This window comes from Trachypithecus francoisi, unplaced genomic scaffold (genome assembly GCF_009764315.1).
Source record: "Trachypithecus francoisi isolate TF-2019V2 unplaced genomic scaffold, Tfra_2.0 Lachesis_group18, whole genome shotgun sequence".
In the NCBI taxonomy this organism is placed as follows: domain Eukaryota; kingdom Metazoa; phylum Chordata; class Mammalia; order Primates; family Cercopithecidae; genus Trachypithecus; species Trachypithecus francoisi.
In genome coordinates this window covers 70,570,891-70,592,208 of record NW_022681463.1, presented here as the reverse complement: position 1 = coordinate 70,592,208, position 21,318 = coordinate 70,570,891, and the positions used below count along the sequence as shown (strand labels likewise).

Sequence of the window (21,318 nt, the reverse complement as noted above, 5' to 3'; positions counted from 1 at the left end):
ATGTATAATTCCTGACTTTTTTTAAAAAAAGGAAGTATTGCTACATGCCAGACCATGTGCCTTGTATATTACATAAGTTACCGTTATTTCATTTCTTCAACAAATATTCGTCGATTGCCTCCCGTGTCTCAAGCACCACGCTGGACACTGAGAAAGTAGCATTAAAGACACAGGGCTCCTACACTTACGAGTTTACATTCTAGGTAAGGTATAAGCGAAAAGTGGGAGTTATCACACCTGAGTGGCGATGCAGGATTTGAAGCTCAAGATCAAGTGACTGGCCAGGTCACTTACATGTAAAAGGCTTGGCCCTGCTTTCCTGCTGCAGTATATTGCGTCTTCATGCTGTAGACTAGTGGCAACACTAAGTCTTGTCATGCTTACAGACCTTAGAGGTGCCTGATTGCATCAAACCTTTTCTTCAGAGCAGATCTTGGCAGAAGAGGAGCAGCCATGATACTTATGTGTGCATGAGCAATGCTTCCAATAATGTGAATGGGTATGGAAGGAATAAGGGATGGGTATATACTAAATATAGACTGAGCCCAGTTCATAGTTTTGTCTAGGTCTAGTTTTCATCCCATCTTCTTTTAAATTTATTGTAATTTTTTTTTTTTTTTTTGAGACAGAGTCTCGTTCTTGTTGCCCAGGTTGAATGCAGTGGCACAATCTCAGCTCACTGCAACCTCCACTTACCAGGTTCAAGCAATTCTCCTGCCTCAGCCTCCTGAGTAGCTGGGATTACAGGCGCCTGCCACCATGCCCGGCTAATTTTTGTGCTTTTAGTAGAGACAGAGTTTCGTCATGTTGGCCAGGCTGGTCTCAAACTCCTGACCTCAGGTGATCCACCTGCCTCAGCCTCCCAAAGTGCTGGGGTTACAGGCATGAGCCACCGCACCTAGTCTCATCCCATCTTTTAATCTAATACCAATACATGCACTGATTTACTAACCACCCAATTCCAATGGTTATTAGAAATTGCTACTGATATTAAACATTTTGGTGTTTTGGGAAAGAATGTTTAAATGTCACATTTCCTTAATATCAGCCCAAGACTGTTTTATGTAGAGCTTCCTCCCATTTTCCCATCAGCAAAGGTGAACTATATCTTTGCAGTCAGTTCTAGATTTTCAGAATGGATTTCTACTTATTGATCTCCTCTTTATTTCTCCTGTTGTTTGTCTTTCTCATTGCATAGCACAAACACTTAGCATTCTCACTCGAAGTGGGACCCAGCTGTACCTGGAACTCAGTGAGTAGTTAGTGAGGATTCCTGGAAGGGAGGGAAGAAGAAAGAGAAAGAGATAGGAAATTAAATGATAAGGATTAGGCTTTGGTAAGCAAAATTTCAGTGTCCTGCTTATTTGATGTACAGATCTCTGGGTCTTAACTGATAGCTGCAAACACTCTATTGTTTAGGTAAGGTGTATATTAAGTTCCTCTAAATTCATTTCCTTGTGCTTGTCTAACTTGAAAATCATCTGACACTTTTCCACATGCTCATAAAACTTCATGGGTTTTTCCTGAAGTTTAACCATGCTTGCTACCATTATATTATGTGGAAAAGCCTAATATCCTCCTAAAGTAGGAAACTTGACTTCCAAGTCATATATCAATCATTTGGTCAGTTGGGCCAGCCCAGCTTTCCCTCTAATGATGAGTCTGTTTGTTCCATCAGCCAAGGCCATTAAGCCCATAGGTGTCGAGCTACAGCTCTGCATAGGCTCTGTGCTCAGTGCTATGAGGGCCTCCCAGCCAGCTACTGCACCCTTGCCTCCAGAGTGAATTTTCTGCTCTATTTGGGCAGATTGTATTACTCCTCTGTACTCACAGAATGTACCAGGTCCAAGCTTCCTTAGCACCTTTATTTTAGCATGCTACTTAAAATGTCTGAACTTTCACTCTCATAGTTTTAAAAATGCATATATACCTGTGTCCATGATTTCGGGAGTCCCTCGAGGACAGAAAACCTCAAAAAAAAAAAAAAGATACTTTTATTCTATCTCCAACTTACAATGTTTTGTGTTATTTTAACATAAGGTTTTTTTTTCTTTTCTTTTTTGGTTGAAGGAGGAGTATTTGGCATAAGGAATTCTCACTCCTTGTTTTCCTTCTGTAGGTCAATTATCTGTCCTTGGGAGACACATCTCTATGATTTTAAAAAGGGAGGGGGAATAGCTGGCTTTGATGGAAAAAGGAAGTCACAAGGAAAAGAAAAGAGAGTGGTGAATTCACAGGGCCAGTGATAAGGATTATGTAGAGCTAAAATATGATCTTTACTTATGATATGGTTTTTTTATATTCTTTCTTCTGTCTCAAGCAGAAAGTAACATCTTTCATCATAGCCTTGTATTAATTCGCCAGTATTTGTTGAGTGCCTGTGCTAGATTCGGCCTTGTTTTTGTGTAAAGGACTGGAAGATGAAGGCTGTGAAGTTGCCCTCACTTTAATTACTTTCTTTTAAATGTGGGAGTAAGAAGATTTAGATGTTGAAAAATTTACAGAAGAAATAAGATGGTCTGCAGTCCTGAGCTTGTTTTAGGTGCTCAGGGACACTGGGGAAGGGGTAGAGTTTAAGGAGTGGAAAGTAAACTTAGACTTTGGGCATTTTGGTGTTTGGCCCTGTAGCCAGGAGGCCATGTTGAGCAAGACAACGTGGCTGTGGGGAATCAGCTCTGTGTGAGCCACACGGAAAAGGGAGGCCGAGATTATGAAGCAGTTTGTAATTGGTGGCACATCACGTGATCTGACTTTAAACATACTTTAGGTGACTGTCCACATCAAGTGTGGGTGGCACTGTCATCCATGCAGGAAGAATTGCAAATTGCATGGCTCATACATAAATAATATCGAACGGGGAAGAGTCTGGGAGATGATAGGGCAAACTAGAGGAAAGAGCTTATAGAAAGAATCAAACCTGAAGTTACTTGTTAGCAGGTGACATTTTATTCTAAAAGTATGGTTTCCTCTTGGATTTGTGTCAAAGGTGGGAAGGTTTGTAAATAGCACTCCTCAACAGTGAATAGGAACAGGCATCTTAAATGTACAATAATTTGGTGGCATATATGAAGGTGTTTATATAAGCTAACACCCAATTTTTTATCAGGGAGGATCAGGGGGTTCTTGACTACCTTATAAAGAAGGCAGATCTGGGTAAGAAACTAGAGTGTGTCCCTTGTGGGCCACTTGTTTCTATGTGTCCCTTTCATGCTGGTTTTATAAGATTTTGCTCTTAGCCACTGTTCCTCAACTTCTACACTGTCTCTCTGGACCATCTGGTCACCTTGTGGACTCAGGCACCCCATATATAATAATGACTTCAAAACCTGTAGCTCATGCCTCAAGTTCCCCCCATACCCCAGTAGTCAGATTTTATCTCCATGCCCCACAAATTTCTCTTTCTCTACATAGCTAAACTGATAACTATCAATTTCTTCTTAAACTGCTCCTGTATTCTCTGTGGTATTCAGTGATGCTACCATCTACCCAGTCATTCCTGCTGGAAATCAGGATGTCATCTGACTTTTCTCCACGACCAGTTATAAATCCTGCACATTTTATGACAGAAAAAAAATTTATAATTTTTTCTCTTAACCAGTAGTTGCCAAAGTAATCTGATGTTGAACTGACAACATGAGATTTGCCCAGTTAATTTGGGGTCTAGACGTGTATTTATTGAATGCTCCCAATGTGATTCTGCATATTTAGGAAGTACTACCTTGAGCCATTTCTAAAAACCATAATTAAAATGAGGATGGGAACCAGCAGGCAGCTTGGTCACCTAGCAAGGTAAGCTGACATCCACAGATATTTTGGAGTGAACTCCTTGCTCTGGGAAATTCTTTATCTTAGTTTGTATAATACTTTAGATGTATTTTTCTATGAATACAGCTGCATGTTTTCAGAACATAGGAGTATGGTCTACCTAGCTACTGAACACACTAACTAATTCAACAGATATACATTGTGTACCCATGGACTGGGGACATGATGGCAGTAAGAAAGATGCAGTTCTTGCCTCAACAGTCTCGCAGTCTAATGGAACATACCATGCTTTTTTCTTCTTTTTTAAGGTGCAAAGTGATCTAACATTACAGAGTAATGGGAGCCAGTATTCTCCAAATGAGGTAAGTTTCTTGAAGATTCATGGAAGGTGAGGTGTTTCTTGATGGCTGGATTGGAATATCTTTTACAGAAATATATAATCTAAGACGTGATTAATTAATTGAGTCTTCAGGGGAATCTGTCTAACTCTCATTGGCTATCATAGCTTTATCTGGTCCTATTCATAATTAAGTATTTATTTTTATGAGATATATTTTTAAAAACCAAATGTGGGAACATCTTTACAAGAATGAAGATCACTTAAATAGGCAACATTTAGAATGTCTTGTTCTCCATAAATGATTCAGTGTGTGATTCAGTATTACTGAGTTCAGTCTTATCTGTTTCCTCATCAGATGTGCCCTCTTTTGAATGTAAGTGGATATATGTGTGTGTGTGCATGCACCCACGCACACACCTGTGCAAGAGGATTGCCAGTGTCACATAATTGTAAAATGTTCTTAAAATGGGCAAAACAAATTGAGTGGGTCACTCTAAAACAACATTCTGTTGATTATGCCACTTAACATCTTTACAAGGTGATTTATTTTTTTTAAGCCAGGACTTCATCACACAGCAGCAAATGTGAAAAGGGAGTTAGTTTTGTTACAATCCTTGAACATAGAAAACCATACGTAGTTCTTCTTCTGTTTTATTCTTTTTTTCTTTTATTTTTTTCCTAATTTCCTCTCCTTCCAATACCACAGATTAGAGAGAACTCCCCTGCAGTCTCTCCTACCACAAACAACACAACTCCATTTGGCCTGAAGCCTCGATCAGGTAAATGAAAACCTCAGCCCATTCTTACACTAAGTAACTCATTGCTTTCTCTTGAGCCTTTTAAGTGTATACATTATCAATGTGCACATCGTTGTCAGTTCTGCTGAGCTGAAATGCTGGCATCTACAGCTAGGGGAGGCCAGAGTTTGTAGCTTTGTTTTCAGTGAATCAGCTAAGTCTGTGTTCTCAGTAGTGGATAACCTATCTTCGTTTGAATCAGAGCAAAGAAAAAAAAGGTGGGAGCTTGTAAGCGGGGACGAAATACTCTATTGATTTTTTTTTACCTAAGGAAGATAAAATAGCTGCCCTTTGGCCCCAGTGGTTCCTGGTGCTCGGCTGAGTTAAGGGGCAGCCTGCCTCTGGAAAAGTGACTCCTTTCTGAGACATCCTCATTTGCTTTCTGAGTCTGGTAGGTTCTGTGTGTTTACTCACATAACAGAGTGGTCATTTCAAGGCTTGCATGAGTGGTCAGGAGTTACTTTTTAAAAAGTCTTTTGAGAAAGCATTCTGCTTATATTACCAATTTTATTTTAGTTTGTTATTAGTTTATTCACAAAAGTAAATTATAGCAATGTACAAAATAATGGTTGCTTTTGAAAAGAAAGCACTCTGTATAGAAAAAATGGATTCTTCTGATTTCTCCAATTATTTGAAGTTCTGTTGCTAATCTTCCTTCTTTTAGGTCTTTCTTTGTTTTAATGTTTTTGACTCTTTGGTATTTAGTCTACACTTATTACTCATGCTTTTAAGCAAGTGCTAATAAAGAATTCAGACAGCTCTTAAAGCTGGTAGAGAACTCAGATGTTCTTGAATTCTCCAGCAAAGCATTTTGACAACAGTAGAGGTTATACATGTGTATATTTTGCAAAAAGGCACCCATAGGAAAAACAAAGATGATTCTTTAATAAAGGAAATGTTTTTCATTCTTGGGGCAGGTTGATTGATGGGTGACAATCGGCCAGGTGTAATGGTTTCCTGGCAGTTTGAATAGGCCGTAGGAAAAAAAGCCATTTGAGAAAGTGCTTGACTGTGACAAGGGTTAGTGAGTGTTTTATGGAGAGCCAAATTTTACATGAAATAAAACTCAAATGGCTGGTCTTCTCATGTTTGGAACTAAGCAAATGTGATCAGTTCTGGGCGGAGGCCCTTGGCTGGGTTTTCATTTCCATGGTCTCAGGTGTGTCCTGGGAGGAATGGAGGTGAGTCCAGGCACACCGCATCTGTGCCTTCAGTGACGACCCGCCAGGAGACTGACTTTACGCACTGAGGACCTCATGTTGAGCTGCAGACTATCTCCTAATCCTCACAGTCAGTTTTACACAATTTAAAAGTATGGTATAATTGAGCGAATCAAAATTGAATGGATCTTCAGAGAATAATATTCTGTTGAATATATAACTTGGAATTGTAGAATTATTTTGGTGACTTTTTTATTCTTTTTATAGAGTCCAAACTGAACTTATTACAGTTCGGGTTTACATTGTACTAGGGCTGTTAAACCATTTCACATTCTTTGTAGCAGTGAAAAATAAATGGAGCTTTTATTTTGAATAGCAGAAAGCAAAGTTAATTTCCTCTTCAAGCTTCCAGCCTTTCTATAATGCTGACTAACCAATGTGGAAATTGTTCTTGTTGTTGAAAGCTCTATGGAGTTTGGTTGCTGTAAATAATGCTATTTATCTTCAGGATCATCAAGTGACATGTTGGAACTTTATAAAAGTTGCATTATGTACGGAGATTTTTTTCATTTGATTTAATAATTTTAAAATATTATAGTATATATGCTTAAATGTATTTTTCACATTTTCTGGAAAGTAATATATACAGTAATCTTAACTGGAAAGCATATAGTTTTAAAAGATAGAAACCATTTTTGATCGAGTAGCTTTAGAATGCTTAAAGCCAATTGATTTTTATTTTGAAAGTATGTGGATTTATGTGATTCTGTGTTATAAATAAAACCAGACTGCTTAAATTAGCAAGTTGAAATAAGAACTTAGAGTAGGCTGACAGTTTGACAGTTTCTTTCATTTCTTTCTGGGTTTTCCTCCCAAACGAAGACAACTGCACATACCCAAATATTTATGTCTAGAACTATATCCCTTTATTTTACTGACCCTGCCTTATGATTGAATAAAAAATAATATAGATATTTCCTAAATATGAAATTGCCATATGGATATTTAGTGCAAAAATAAGAGTTGTTATCATTTCATAAGTGACCAACTCAGAAGTTCTTGAAATTGATTGATCTCTGTTGGTTAATTGGATGTGTTGTTAAATAGACTGTACTAGTCTCCAACATTTTTTGTCTTTTGTTTTTTAACTGAGCAATATTGAAAACAGTATTGAGAGGTATGTCCAGGATTGAGAAAAGAATTAGCTAGATTCAGCTATCTATAAAGCATGCCAATAGACCTACAGATGTCTTTAAAAAGAAAGTTGACATTGCTTTGCAGAAAAAAAATCACTAATGGTAAATGACGATTCTATAATAGTTTTATTTCTAAATAATGGATATATTTACACATATTAAGTTTTATTCTATGTCACCAATATTTTTGTGTGTGAATCGCATTTTGTTAGTTTTTTAGAAAGTCTTTGAGAAAGGTATCTGGCAGGTCTTTTGCCTTTTTATCTACCTAACCTTTGGGTACCCTTTCTTTCCTCTGACCTGATTCATTAGTCCTCTTAAGTCTGTGGGCTTGCAGAACTGTTAAGATTAACAATATGAACTGCATGCAAAGTGTATGATTGATGGGTACTAACACTCAGTTTTTATCATTCTTTTTATTCCATGCACCATCTTTCATTCTCCTATATTGTGCATTTGAAATTAAACCCCATATAAATGAAATCCACTCTTCATTTCCATGCAAACCCTATGCCATTTGTGAAATGCTGCTGCCCCTTTGGTTTTTCCTGGTCCTTGTGCAACTGTACGCGGACTGGCTCTCTGGCTCCCCTGCAGACCCAGCCCTCATTCTTCCTCCTATCTCCTTCAACACACTTACACAGGCACAGACATGGGACAGCTCTAGCTACAGTGTTCCATCTGAAGGAGACAGTGACAATGGTAGGTGGCTTTGTACCTATTCTCCAATGTTCTCATTAATAAGCCAATGCGTATACTGAACATTCATCTCTGTGCAGCTGAAGATAGCGTATATTGACCTGCATGCTTGGTACGAGAAATAATGTATAAGCCTGGAAAGTAAAGTCCAGAAAAGTGCATGTGGATTGTTCTCTAGCGGTTTGTCAAACTCCAGTTTAGTTAACTTGACTATTCTGGATTTGGGGTAGGCATTATAATACTTTCTTCTCTACCCTTTTCTGCTTGGGTTTTTTGGTTTGTTTGCTTGTTTACAAAGATTTGGGGTTTGCACATTTGGATTTATCTTTGCTTGTTCCTGCATCTGAACTAAATGGTTTTAGAGTGTGATATTTTATTATTTATGCTTACTGTGTAATCTAAGGTAATTAAAATGTAGCATGGCTGATCCTAGAGTATTACATTGAAAATAATGTTAATGTGGAGAAATTTCTAAAAATGAAGATAAATCATTTGCCTTCTTTTTTCCAAATTATTGGCATGTTTTGACTTTTGATACCTTCTTGAGTATAAGTTCATCTTTTTGACATTCAAGGATAGTAACTTGGCCGGAGAATCAAATGTGTAAATAAAAAATCGAGGATACTCAGCTAGTATTCATGTGGATATCTTTTAATTTTAAATCTTATGTAGCCTAAGAGATTATAATAAAATATAATTATTTAGATCTACATGCCACATATATCTTCATCTCCATTCTAGTCTAATTTCATTCTAGTTTTTGAAATCTTCAAATTTTAAACATTTTACTTCAGAATACAAAATGATTGCAGTCAATTTAAATGAAACAGAGAATGTGATTTATAGGGAAGAGTAGTGAGGTACAGGGTATAGCCACAATGCAGATACAATGGGAAGATACGTTTTCTGATAATATTTCTCTTTTCATCTAAGTATGTTATATGTAATACCTAGAAATATATATATATTTAAGACACTTGCTGTGATTTCTGGTTAAAATTCAACCAAAAATGCTTCTACAATTTCCTTATGGAGAAGGACAATGTATACTTTGGCAGAGTAGTTATAAAAGGAATTTAATATTTCATAGATTTCTAAATTTTTAAACTGAAAATAAATAGGATTAAAAAACAAGAGTTATGAAACAAATGGCCCTCCTTATAATACCATCCGGTTTTAAATTTTGGAAGTTGAAGAGGGCTAAATGGAAACTTTCTTGATAAACTTTTTCTTTACTTAAGTTTTTTTCTAATGGAGGGGAGGCATTTTTGTTTTTCAGAAAGTATAGCTATTTATGGGCCTAATGTTATTTAAAGGAAATAAAGCCTAGAATGAAAGATTTATGTGTGGTTTGGTATTTCCTTAGGAATGATATCTGAAACCAAAGGACTTTTTATTTTTAAAAGCTGGGAAACAATTAGACTTCTTATGTAGCAGTAGAATTACTGTCTTTATAGATGAACAGGCTAAAACCAGAAAGGTGAGGTGAGCCGCCTGGGTCACACTGTGGGGTTGAGGTGGAGGTGAAGCCGCACCAGGGTTCCTAACTCTGGAATCATCTCTGTTGCGTCTACATTCAGGCTGCCTTCATTTGATTAAAAATCCTTAAATTTCCGTAGAAAATAGTCATTGTAGAAGTCTTTCTAAAAATAAAATAACCTTGTAATAGTTATTAAATTATTTTTTCTATGAGTAAAAATTCCAGGAATTCACATGCAGCTGTTATGCTGTACCGCAATAATAATAAAGCCATCATTTTCAATACTCATGATTCAGTCGATCATGTCAGATGTTTGAAGATTGTCATTTTTTCGTATTTGCAGTTTGTCTCTATTATGCCCTGAGCAACAGAAAATTTTCTGTACAGCAATAGTCTTTACAAATATTTGTTTAGCTTCCCAGATCTGACTTTTATGTTTATCTTCATTCTCTTTGTTCTTAACTTTGACCTGTGATTGAATACATTTTCTAATGCTTTTTTTTTTTTTTAGTTAAAGAAGCTGCACTGTATGTTCACAAGTCTATGAGCTAATGTTGGGAAAGGAACACAGATTACTTTTTATGTTGTTCTTACTGGTTCCTCTTAAGCAGAAGATCCTACTCAGGGGCCTCTCTTGGCATTTCAAAGCTGATTACATCAGTTTTGTTTCCTCATATTTTCTCCATTATTCAATATTGGCTGCTATCTTTGTAAATAACCTTTATAAATAAACATCATCTTATTACCAGCTCAACCTAACATAATGTAACTTGACTTTTATTTATACTTTTTAGTTATTATTTTTGGTAAAGTTATCCTTTTTTTAACCTTGCTCACTGTCTTGCTTTATATAAAATTATCCTTTTATTTAAATTCTTTCAAATATTTTATTCCCATTCTATCTCATTTTAAATTCCCCATTTCTCTAAAACTTATTCTTCAAACAGATATTTTTAAATTGGCAACCTGGGTAGAAGGTCCTTGAGAGTTTGAGTTCTCCAAGTCCTCAAAGTTCTGCCCCATGAGGTGGATGAAGGAGGATGTGGAAGTTTGTCTGTAGGGTTGTCTGGGCACCCCCGGAGCTGGATGGGACAGCTTTAACCTCTGTTTTTAACCTGATGGTTTAACTTCTGCTTTTCCCACTGCTCTGTGTCCTCTTATTGAATCTTTCCTCTTCACTTCACTTTGAAGTTAAAAACCATATCTGTCTTCTTTGGGGTAATTTTTGCTCTTTCATTTGCAGTGAATTTGTAGGTGCTACTTTATACTTATTGAAAATTAATCTTTATCACCAGAGAATGGATGAATGGACCAGTTTACATTCGTGTCTGAAGTAACCATGTATCTTGTACCAATTTGCAGATATTTTCCTTAATTTTTTACAGTAATCTTGCACTATAGGTATTATTTTTCCCATTAGAAAAATGAAGAAACTGAGGATATAAGAGGCATTTTAGTGGCTCTCGACTCTGGTTTTATATTAGAATCACCTGGGCGTTTTGTAAAACTATAGCCACTTAGGCCTCGTAGTCAGAAATGCTAATTTATTTGGTATAGCATTGAGTCTAAGCACTGGTCATTTGTTTTACTTCTTATGTGATGTTATGTGGTGTTCAAGTCAGGTTGAAAGTCACTGGGTTAAGTAAATTGTCTAAGACCATAGAGAAGAAATGTGAGCATTTTGAGGACACAGAATGTGTCCGGTTCAATTTTAGGCACCAGAAGGGAATGAATGAATCAGCTAGTGAGAATTCTGATTCATAGTAGCCTGGATCTAAAGTTCGTGATATTTTTTCAAAGCCAAGATATTGCTGCCTTTGAGTTTGTCTATCTTAAAAATCATGTCCAGTTCAGGTTCTTAACTTCCAAAGAAAAGTTGAGAGCTAAATTTTAAAACTTCATGTTTCCACAGAGAAGGAATCTCCTCTCATTGAGTTAAATTTAGGTATAAGTATTTCTTATATGAAGAGTGCATTTCATGCAATAATTAAATGAGAAAGTGCATTTCGGCAATTTTTAGAGCACAGGGCTTTCTTTGTTTGCTTAACTCAAAGATGTTCTCACAAGTACGTAAATGGTTTCTTGTACACATCCTTAAATATCTGCTGAGTGCCTATTATGTGCTACGCACGATGCTCATCACTATGGATGCAGCTCTGAAAGAGACAGCCAAAATCTCTCTGCTTTCATGTAACATTTATTTCAGAGTCTAATGCATTCAGACCTGGAAACTAAGTTTAGGAGATTATTCATAAGAGGAAAACCTCGGGTGACTGATTATCGGGATAGAATAATCTTTGCAAGGACACTCTCCAAATAGACTGAGCTTTAAATGAGGGAGTGTTTGAAACACTTGTTTCGTTTACTCATTCAACAAACTCATTCTGCCCCACTCACTGCTTTGTGGGGCAGGAGTAGAGGGTACAAGTTGGAAACAGACATAAACGTTTACAGATCCATAATGGAGCAAAATATCACTCTATTGTAAGACAGAAAGTGGTGAGTGCCATGGGAGAGACACAGATAAAATAATTTTATATGCTCACAGAAGACAGAGATTACTACTCCCAGCTCAGAGATGAGGATGGGGAAAAGAGTGAAGGAAAAGGCAGAAAATAATGGAAAGATCAGTGGAATCTGACCGATATCTGTGAGGATGAATTTGATATTCTACATAAGCATTTCATTATACCCTGCAGATTCCATGCTTAATCTCTTCTGCTAAATAAATTACGTATATGTGCAAATCTTTTCTGTTCTTTAAATGTTATTTATGCTGGATGCAGTGGCTCATGCCTGAATTCCCAGGACTTTGGGAGGCTGAGGCAGGTGGGTCACTTGAGGTCAGGAGTTCAAGACCAGCCTGGTCAACATGGTGAAACCCTGTCTCTACTAAAAATACAAAATTTAGCCAGGCGTGGTAGCGGGCACCTGTAATCCCAGCTATTTGGGGAGTTGAGGCAGGAGAATCGCTTGAACCTGTGAGGCGGAGTTTGCAGCGAGCTGAGATCATGCCACTGCACTCCAGCCTGGGCGACAGAGTGAGACTCCATCTCAAAACAAAATAAAAATAAATGTTATTTATACAACATACAGTAAATTAAACTATAGGCTTAATTTAAGCAGAACTTATTTTTTTCCTTCATCTTAAATTGCCTACCTTGGCCAGGTGCCGTGGCTCACACCTATAATCCCAGCACTTTGGGAGTCTGAGGCAGGTAGGTCACTTGAGTCCAGGAGTTCCAGACCAGCCTGGGCAACATGGCAAAACTCCACCTCTACTAAAAACACAAAACTTAGCCAGGCATGGTGGTGTAGGCCTGTGGTCCCAGCTACTCAGGAGACTGAGATGGGAGAATCACGTGAGCCAGGTGGTTGAGGTTGCAGTGAGCTGAGATCGTACCACTGCACTCCAGCCTGGGCAACAGAGTGAGACTGTGTCCCTCCACCCGCCCCCCCACCCCCCAAAACCAATCACCACCTCTTCATCTCTTTCAACACACTCATAACACACACTCACTCTGCTCTCTCACCCATCTTTTTTCTTATTTACACTTCAGCAGTCACAGGAGCATTTTACTTGAAAAGATTTGCTCATAGTGGGGGCTGCTTCTTAATATTGTCTCATGACCTCAAGTTAAACTTTTATTCCTCTGGATTAAGTAAAGGAGCTCTTGAAATTTAGTGATATGAAATTAAGGTGGCCGGGCGCGGTGGCTCAAGCCTGTAATCCCAGCACTTTGGGAGGCCGAGACGGGCGGATCACGAGGTCAGGAGATCGAGACCATCCTGGTTAACCCAATAAAACCCCGTCTCTACTAAAAAATACAAAAAACTAGCCGGGCGAGGTGGTGGGCGCCTGTAGTCCCAGCTACTCGGGAGGCTGAGGCAGAAGAATGGCGGGAACCCGGGAGGCAGAGTTTGCAGTGAGCTGAGATCCTGCCACTGCACTCCAGCCTGGGCGACAGAGCGAGACTCGGTCTCAAAAAAAAAAAAAAAAAAAAAGAAATTAAGGAAAAGCAGAATAATTCTTTTGTAGATCAATTTCCTGAAGCCTGGACCCAGGCTGGTCACTGGATTTATTAAATAGGACTTGAAAGAAAAGAAAAAACTGTAGGTAATTTAATCAGAGGTACTTTAATGGTTCCAGTAAAGCTATTCTGTTGTAACAAACCCAGCAAAATAACCAAGCACTTTTGTACTTGGTAGATTTACTATGAGCCTAAAGAGATTGCCTTAAGCTCTCTTGTATGTCATAGTAATGAATACATTTAGAAAACTAATAGTGATATAGTCATTATTTCTGATAGTTTTGTGTGTATTTGAAGTGTTCATTTAAAAAAAATACATTTGAGTTGGTTTTTAAAACACTTTTGATTGCTTAACATTCATAGAGCAAATGCCCATGCATGCATGTTACATTTTTAAGATACAAAGGAATGCAAAATTTAAAAATGATGCCAGGAAAGTAAAACCCAGACACCATCTCGTTATCCTGGTATCTTACATAGGGCTCTAATAAGGCAATGTGGTGTTGAACAAAAGCTCACGGTTCATTTCACTTCCTGATAGTTTCATATTCAGATTGAAATCTGCCAATAAAAACATATTGAAAATATTATTAGATAAGATTACCCCCCAGAAAAAAGGCAAAGGAAAATAACAGCTCCAAAGAAAACATTTGATTTGTTTAAACGGTGTTGAGGCGCCCCTTGCTGGCATATATATGTATTATCCAACTGTATCTGCATTTCTTGACCTTTTTTTGGTAAATTTGGTGGTGCAAATTAGTTCTAGATTTTACATTTTTTGTATATTTCTGTTTTGGTTTTGCTTGAAATGGTGTAAAATGTGATGCATTCTCCAGTTTCTTCCATGAGTCCTAATTTGTCAGAGTTTTCCTCAGTTCCTTTTCTCTGTGAACTTGTCATCTTTCCCTGCCTGGTCACTCTGTCCTTTTACTGACCTTGGCTTTACTTTTTAGGCAATTGGTTCTACGTCCTGTGAGGTTTGGGTTTTGTGGGACTTGGTGACAGTCCTCCTGTGACTGCCTTTGGTGTCCTTTGCCTGTGATTTCCCTCAGTGGCTTCCAGCAGAGGCCTCAGGCCACAAGCTGACTCCTCTCTGAGATTCCAGAAGGCGACAGGCCTTGTGTACCTTAAATCATCCTCTTTCTCCATTAACTCTAAGTCGACGATTTCAGATATGTCAACTTTCTCGTCTTCCATAGAGCATCAGAATGTGAATTCAAGTATCTTAGAACTAATTTAGAAAGAAAATACTGAGATGTGAGAAAGAAAATGCATGTTCAAAGGCACAAATGGAAATTAAAATATTGTAGTTAGGCGAGCACAGGACTTTTGGTTACACCGAGTGGACTCAAGTCTTTGTATCCAAAGTATTCAATTTGTAAATCATATTTAATTTCTAGGAATCTGAAATATTGAAATAGTTTCTAAAGTGGTCCACAGGAAATGTATGTCAGGGTAGAATAAAAATTACACGTTCTTTCTTATTCAGCATCGTTCAAATGATCATGATTGAAACTTCTGCAATTGCAGTACGCCGTGCAGCCTTCTATGTGGTATGGATTTCTAACATTGGAGTTCTCTGCCCAGAATTTTCTAAGAGACTTTCCCTCCCTACCTCAATCTGAAAGTCTATGGGATGGGGGAACCAAGGCTCTGAACAGCTCTTTCTTCCGTCTTATGTGCAAGGATAAAAATCTCTAGGAAGAAAAAAATTCAAGTTTAAATCTGCCCTGGGCTTTGGATCATTAAAAAATTAATTAAAACTCTTGCTGTAGTCATTCTCCAATACATAGCACATGGTTTACCTTCTTGATCGGTGTCTACAAGATGTTTTCCTTCAGAGCGAAGGGCATGTGTTTCCTCAGCTCATTTCAGAGGGAGCATCGCTGTTACTGTTCTTGGAGGTTGTAACTTCAAGAACCTGAAGCCAACGATGAGCTCTTCAGCTACTTCTCATCTTGACAGGCTTCCTAAAAGGAGTCCTTCCTCGTCTCCAAAGAGCTGACTTTTTAGATAGTCTGTCAGTGACAGTCTAGAAGGCAGAATTTTTCCACCGCACCCTCAAATATGTAATCATCACTTAGTTCTTAACTCAGGCTTATGAAAAACTTGATGCCAACAAAAACATTAACTTGTGCTTTTTTAAATACGTACAACAATTCTAGAGCCTTATTTGAAATAAATTATCTGAATTTAATGAAAGGATTGAGTATAAATAAAAACTTAGAATGAAAACAGTGGGAAGATGAGTGAAGTAGGACATCTGTCAGATCAGCGACTTGGAACGGTCCCAATGACCCAGACCTTGCCCTGGATTCAGTTTATTATCACCAAAAAATACAGCTTGTTAGTCCACTCAACCTAGTATAATTTAAAATGTAGTCTCTTTTAAAATACTTGAGCCAGGCTTTTCTTGTGGATTTGGAATTTCTTTGTTTCTTTGAGTGGTAAATGAATTATTTTGGATAAATTAAAATACTGTTTGATTTTAATATGAATAGCCCTATGTGACAAGGCACTACATGAAGGCATTTTTCCCTTTCTATTATAGTGTTTCTAAGACCTCAGAGAAATTTGGAATCTATAGACCCACAGTTTACAATCCGGAGGAAAATGGAGCAGATGAGAGAAGAGAAAGAGCTGGTGGAACAACTTCGTGAGGTACCCAAGAAATGTTATGTGACTGAAGGAGAATTTTCAGAATTTAAGCAACATTCTATATTTTTAAGAAATAGACTTTGAAACATTGCAAGCAGTCCTAATTTCAAATCTAGCCAGGTCATTTACTGACTGCTGGATGTCGGGCAAGCCACTTAACCATGCTGAGTCTGTTTCTTTATGTACTAAAAAAAATGGTTTGGCCAGGCACATTGTCTCATGCCTGTAATTGCAGAACTTTGGAAGGTGAAGGTAGGCTAATCACTTAAGTCCAGGAGTTCGAGACCAGTATGGGCAACATGGTGAACCCCATCTCTACTAAAAATACAAAAATTAGCTGGGCGTGGTGGCATATGCCTGTAATCCCAGCTACTCAGGAGGCTGAGGTGAGAGGATCTGTTGAGCCCAGAAATGGGAGGCTGCAGTGATTTATGATTGTACCACTTCAGTTCAACCTGGGTGACAACAGTGAGACCTTGTCTCTTAGAGAAAAAAAAAGAATGGTTCCAATTGACCTTAGTGGAGTTTTGTGAGGAATATATGAGATAGTAGTAAATAAAAAATATATACATACATATAAATGCTGGCACTATTTCAATTCAGGCATAGTTTAATGCCCTGTCATTTATTTACTTAATAATATTAAATTAATTTTCATTTTTTATTTTTATTTGTGTATTTTTTTGAGACAAAGTCTCACTCTGTCACCCAGGCTGGAGTGCAGTCGCATGATCTCGGCTCACTGCAACCTGTGCTTTCTGGGCTCAAGCAATCCTCCCACCTCAGCCTCCTGAATAATTGAGATTACAGGTGTGCACCACCACACTCAGCTAATTTTTTGTATTTTTAGTAGAAAAGTGTTGGGATTACAGGCATGAGCTACCGCACCCAACCCAATTTTTAATTTTTAAGAGACAGGGCCTCTCTCTGTTGCCCAGACTAGAGTCCAATGGTATGATCATAGCTCACTGCAGCCTTGAACTTTTGGGCTGAAGTAATCCTCTGGCCTCAGCCTCCCAAGTAGCTTGGCATAAATTATAGGCACATGCCACTGTGCCCGGCAGTATTACATTAATTTAAAAATGTTTATAGTTATCCTCACTTTATACCCCAAACCGACCAGAGATTTTAACTCAGTTTTCTAATAGGCAAATCATTTGAGTTTCTACCAAAGAGGAAGTCTTGTGCTGGGTGTCACTGAAGCTTAAACTTGGAGATGGCGGGGACCATGGCTGTCTTATTCCTTGTCATATTTCTTAGTTCCCAGTGGGCACTCTGTAGGTATTTGTCTACCTGCATGGTCTTTTTGTCAGGTTAGGAAGATCATACCTAAATATATGGAAGGTTAAATAACAGTATAGGAGTCAATCACCAAGGAAGAAAATATTGGTAATAGCTATTGAAGACAGCACATTATGAATTGCTGCATGAGTTTTTAATGTTCAAAAAGAAGTGTCATAACTATGAACTAAAAGAGTCTAAGAAAGCTTCTTGACTAATAGTAGAACAACCATTCAGTGCTGCAATCCCGTTGACTGGGTATATACCCAGAGAAAAATACATTGTTCTACCAAAAAGACACCTGCACTCATATGTCCATCACAGCACTATTCACAGAAACAAAGACGTGGGATCAACTCAGGCTCCCATCAACAGTGGATTGGATAAAGAAAATGTGGTACATATACACCATGCAATACTACACAGCCATAAAAAAGAACGAAATCATGTCCTTTGTAGCAACATGGATGCAACTGGAGGCCACTTTAAGCAAATTAATACAGAAACAGAAAACCAAAGACCACGTTCTCATTTATAAGGGGGAGTTAAACACTGGGTATCCATGGACACAAAGATGGAAACAATAAACTCTGGGAATTCCAAAAGGGGAGAGACAGGGGGTGAGGGTTGAAAAACTACCTATTGGGTACTATGTTCACTGCTTAGGTGACAGGATTATTAGAAGCCTAAACCTCAATATCACACAATACACCCATGTAACAGACCTGCACATGTACCCCCTGAATCTAAAATAAATTTTTTCAAAAAAGAAAGAAAGATTCTTGGAGGAGGTAGATTCGATGTTAAATCTTCTTTCATTAGCAAAATATGTATTGACTGTCACTCTCTACCAGGCTGTATTCTAGGTAATGGATGTAGGAGAGAACAAAAAGGTCTCTGCTGTTCCAAAGCTTATAATCTACTGGGGAGAGACAGTAAATAAGACAGAACCAAATAAACACACAGTTTCAGAGAGCGATGAGTTCTACAAATGAGCAGTGAGCCCTAGAAACAAAATTCAGATTAAATTAAATTGGGATAGGTCAGCCTCTTTGTTAGAGCAGATGATACTTTTTATATGGTTTAGCAAAGAGTCAGGAGGAAGTAATTTTAAAAAGAAAACAAAAAAACTCTTACCACCACTTGAAGCCACTGGGGTGATTCAGCAAACACAAAGAGAAAGTCAAACCTCTGTCATTTGCCGGGACCATCTGGATGTAATGTAAACTGGGAAGGTGAACTTTATAAAATCTATGCAAATAAGATCAGAAGCTGAGATATGCCCCGTAGGGAGTGATATCTTACAATTTTATCTTAAGCATGGGTCATAGTGATCATTTTATGGCTTAATTTAGTGATATAAAATTAGAGCCTGAAAGAGTACCTAAAAAAATTGTCCACACACAGGACACTTCTGAAAGAAATTTATATAACACTATTACATGCACTGTTTTCAAGTTTTCATTTATTAAAATCACCAAATCAAGTCATCGTTTCATAGGCTGTTATCCAGAACAATGAGAACACTTGGACACAGGAAGGCGAACATCACACAATGGGGCCTGTCGTGGGGTGGGGGAAGTGGGGAGGGATAGCATTAGGAGATATATCTAATGTAAATGACAAGTTAATGGGTACAGCACACCAACATGGCACATGTATACATATGTAACAAACCTGCAGGTTGTGCACATGTACCCTACAACTTAAAGTATAATTTAAAAAAAAGAGGAGTTTTTGTTGCAAAAGGCCTAGTTAAGGTCTGAAAATTGATTTGTCTCCTTCTGCTTCGAAGAGGATGGAGTAGGCATACTTTTCCCTATTTTTCCCACTAAGTACACCTAAAACCCCTAGACATAAATGAAACAAACATAAGAACATTCTGGAAGGTAAAGAGAAGACAGACTGATTAGGGTCCTTGAGACTTGAGGGACGCCATAGTGGTGAGCTCTAGGGGACTTTCTTTTTGCCTCATGTATCCAGGCTTGGAGCTGAAGTCGCTGAGAACCCAGAAACAGTAATGGGCACAGACTTTAGAAAAACAACCATAAAAGCCGACTTTCTCTAACCAAATAACCAGGAAAGGGACAGCCCAGCAAGACAGAAAAGTTTTAGACCGTAAATGTGCTGCTGCAGCTGAACACCACAGGAAATACTGTGGTCCCCCCATCACCCACACCAGCAAGGGCTGAGTCAGGTGAGACTTCTCCCCTTGCTGGGATGGTGTCAGAGAAGACCAAGCCAGGAGCCAGAAATTTCATCCCCACTGGTCAGTAAGGAAGCTCATCTGCTCCCAGAGTTTCAGTAGAGACCACATGGGAATCCTGGATTCCCACATCCACTCAGCAGTAAGGAGGCACCTTCCCCTACCCCTACTCCCTGGCCAGTTGACACCCAGTGGGAAACCCAGATGCCTACATTCACCTGGCAGTAACAAGGTGGCAGCAGCCACCTTCCCCTGCTAGAGCAGTGTCAAAAAAAAAAAAAAAAACAACTAAAACATTTAAATAGGATCCAGAGTCTCATAATACAAAAATATCCAGGTTTCCGTTGCAAATCCCTCATCATTCCAAGGACGAGGAAGATCTCAAACAATCTACAGCTGACATCACTAACACAGCAGAGATGTTAGAACTATTTGACAGATATTTTTGTTTTATTTTATTTTATTTTTTGAGACGGAGTCTCGCTCTGTCGCCCAGGCTGGAGTGCAGTGGCGCGATCTCGGCTCACTGCAAGCTCCGCCTTCCGGGTTTACGCCATTCCCCTGCCTCAGCCTCCCGAGTAGCTGGGACTACAGGCGCCTGCCATCTCGCCCGGCTAGTTTTTTGTATTTTTTAGTAGAGACGGAGTTTCACCGTGTAGGCCAGGATGGTCTGGATCTCCTGACCTCGTGATCCACCCGTCTCGGCCTCCCAAAGTGCTGGGATTACAGGTTTGAGCCACCCCGCCGGCCGACAGATATTTTTAAACCAGCCATGATGAAAATGCTTCAATGAACAACGATGCACATGGTCAAAGGAAAGGAAAAGAATACCCCAGCAGAGAACTAGAAAATCTCCGCAAATACATAGAAGACATAAAGAAAAACCAAATGGAAATTGAGAGCTAAAAAATACATTATTGAAAATAAAAAGCCCAGTGGATGGGCTCCACAGCAGAATGGAGATGATAAAGGAAAGCACTGGAATGAAACTAGAAGAGAGAACAACAGAAATCATCTAATCTGAACAACAGAGAGAAAACAGATTGAAAAATCAGTGGACGGAGAGCCTCGAGACCTGTGGAAGTGTAATAAATGATCCAGCATTCATGTCATGGGAGGCCCAGAAGGAAAGGAGAATAGGATCAAGGTAGAAGAGGAACTTCGGGGTGGGAAGGAAGGGGATGTGTCTATAATTTATTTTCTTTTTTGAGACAGAGTGTTGCTTTATCATCCAGGCTGGAGTGCGGTGGCGCAATCTTGACTCACTGCAACCTCTGCCTCCTGGGTTCAAGCGATTCTCCTGCCTCAGCCTTCCGAGTAGCTAGGAGGATGTGTCAATAAAAGGGCAACACGAGGGATCTTTGTGCTGGTGGGAATGTTTGTGCATCTTGACTTTGTCAATGTCAATATTCTGGTTATTTTGAAAGTTGTTACTATTGAAGGAAATTGGGCAAAGGGTACATGGAACCTCTCTGTATTAGTTCTTACAATTGCGTATGAATCTAGAATTATCTCAAAAACCAAAAGTTAAATTTTTTAAAAGAAGAACAAAAGGCCGGGCGCGGTGGCTCAAGCCTGTAATCCCAGCACTTTGGGAGGCCGAGACGGGCGGATCACGAGGTCAGGAGATCGAGACCATCCTGGCTAATACGCTGAAACCCCGTCTCTACTAAAAATACAAAAACTAGCCAGGCGAGGTGGCTGG

General features: G+C 38.7%; 1 protein-coding gene across 4 annotated transcripts in view; it reads left to right on the top strand.

Moving 5' to 3' along the window:
• LRCH1 (leucine rich repeats and calponin homology domain containing 1) overlaps positions 1 to 21,318 on the top strand; it is a 210,554-nt gene that overhangs the window by 163,313 nt on the left and 25,923 nt on the right. For 2 of the 4 annotated variants that reach the window (XM_033176922.1, XM_033176921.1), the window contains exons 14-17: positions 4,074 to 4,127; positions 4,812 to 4,884; positions 7,856 to 7,960; positions 16,020 to 16,129. In XM_033176922.1, coding sequence (XP_033032813.1) covers positions 4,074 to 4,127; positions 4,812 to 4,884; positions 7,856 to 7,960; positions 16,020 to 16,129 — 342 coding nt within the window. The remainder of the gene's footprint in view (positions 1 to 4,073; positions 4,128 to 4,811; positions 4,885 to 7,855; positions 7,961 to 16,019; positions 16,130 to 21,318) is intronic. The other 2 variants (XM_033176924.1, XM_033176923.1) reach the window with 1 other exon arrangement.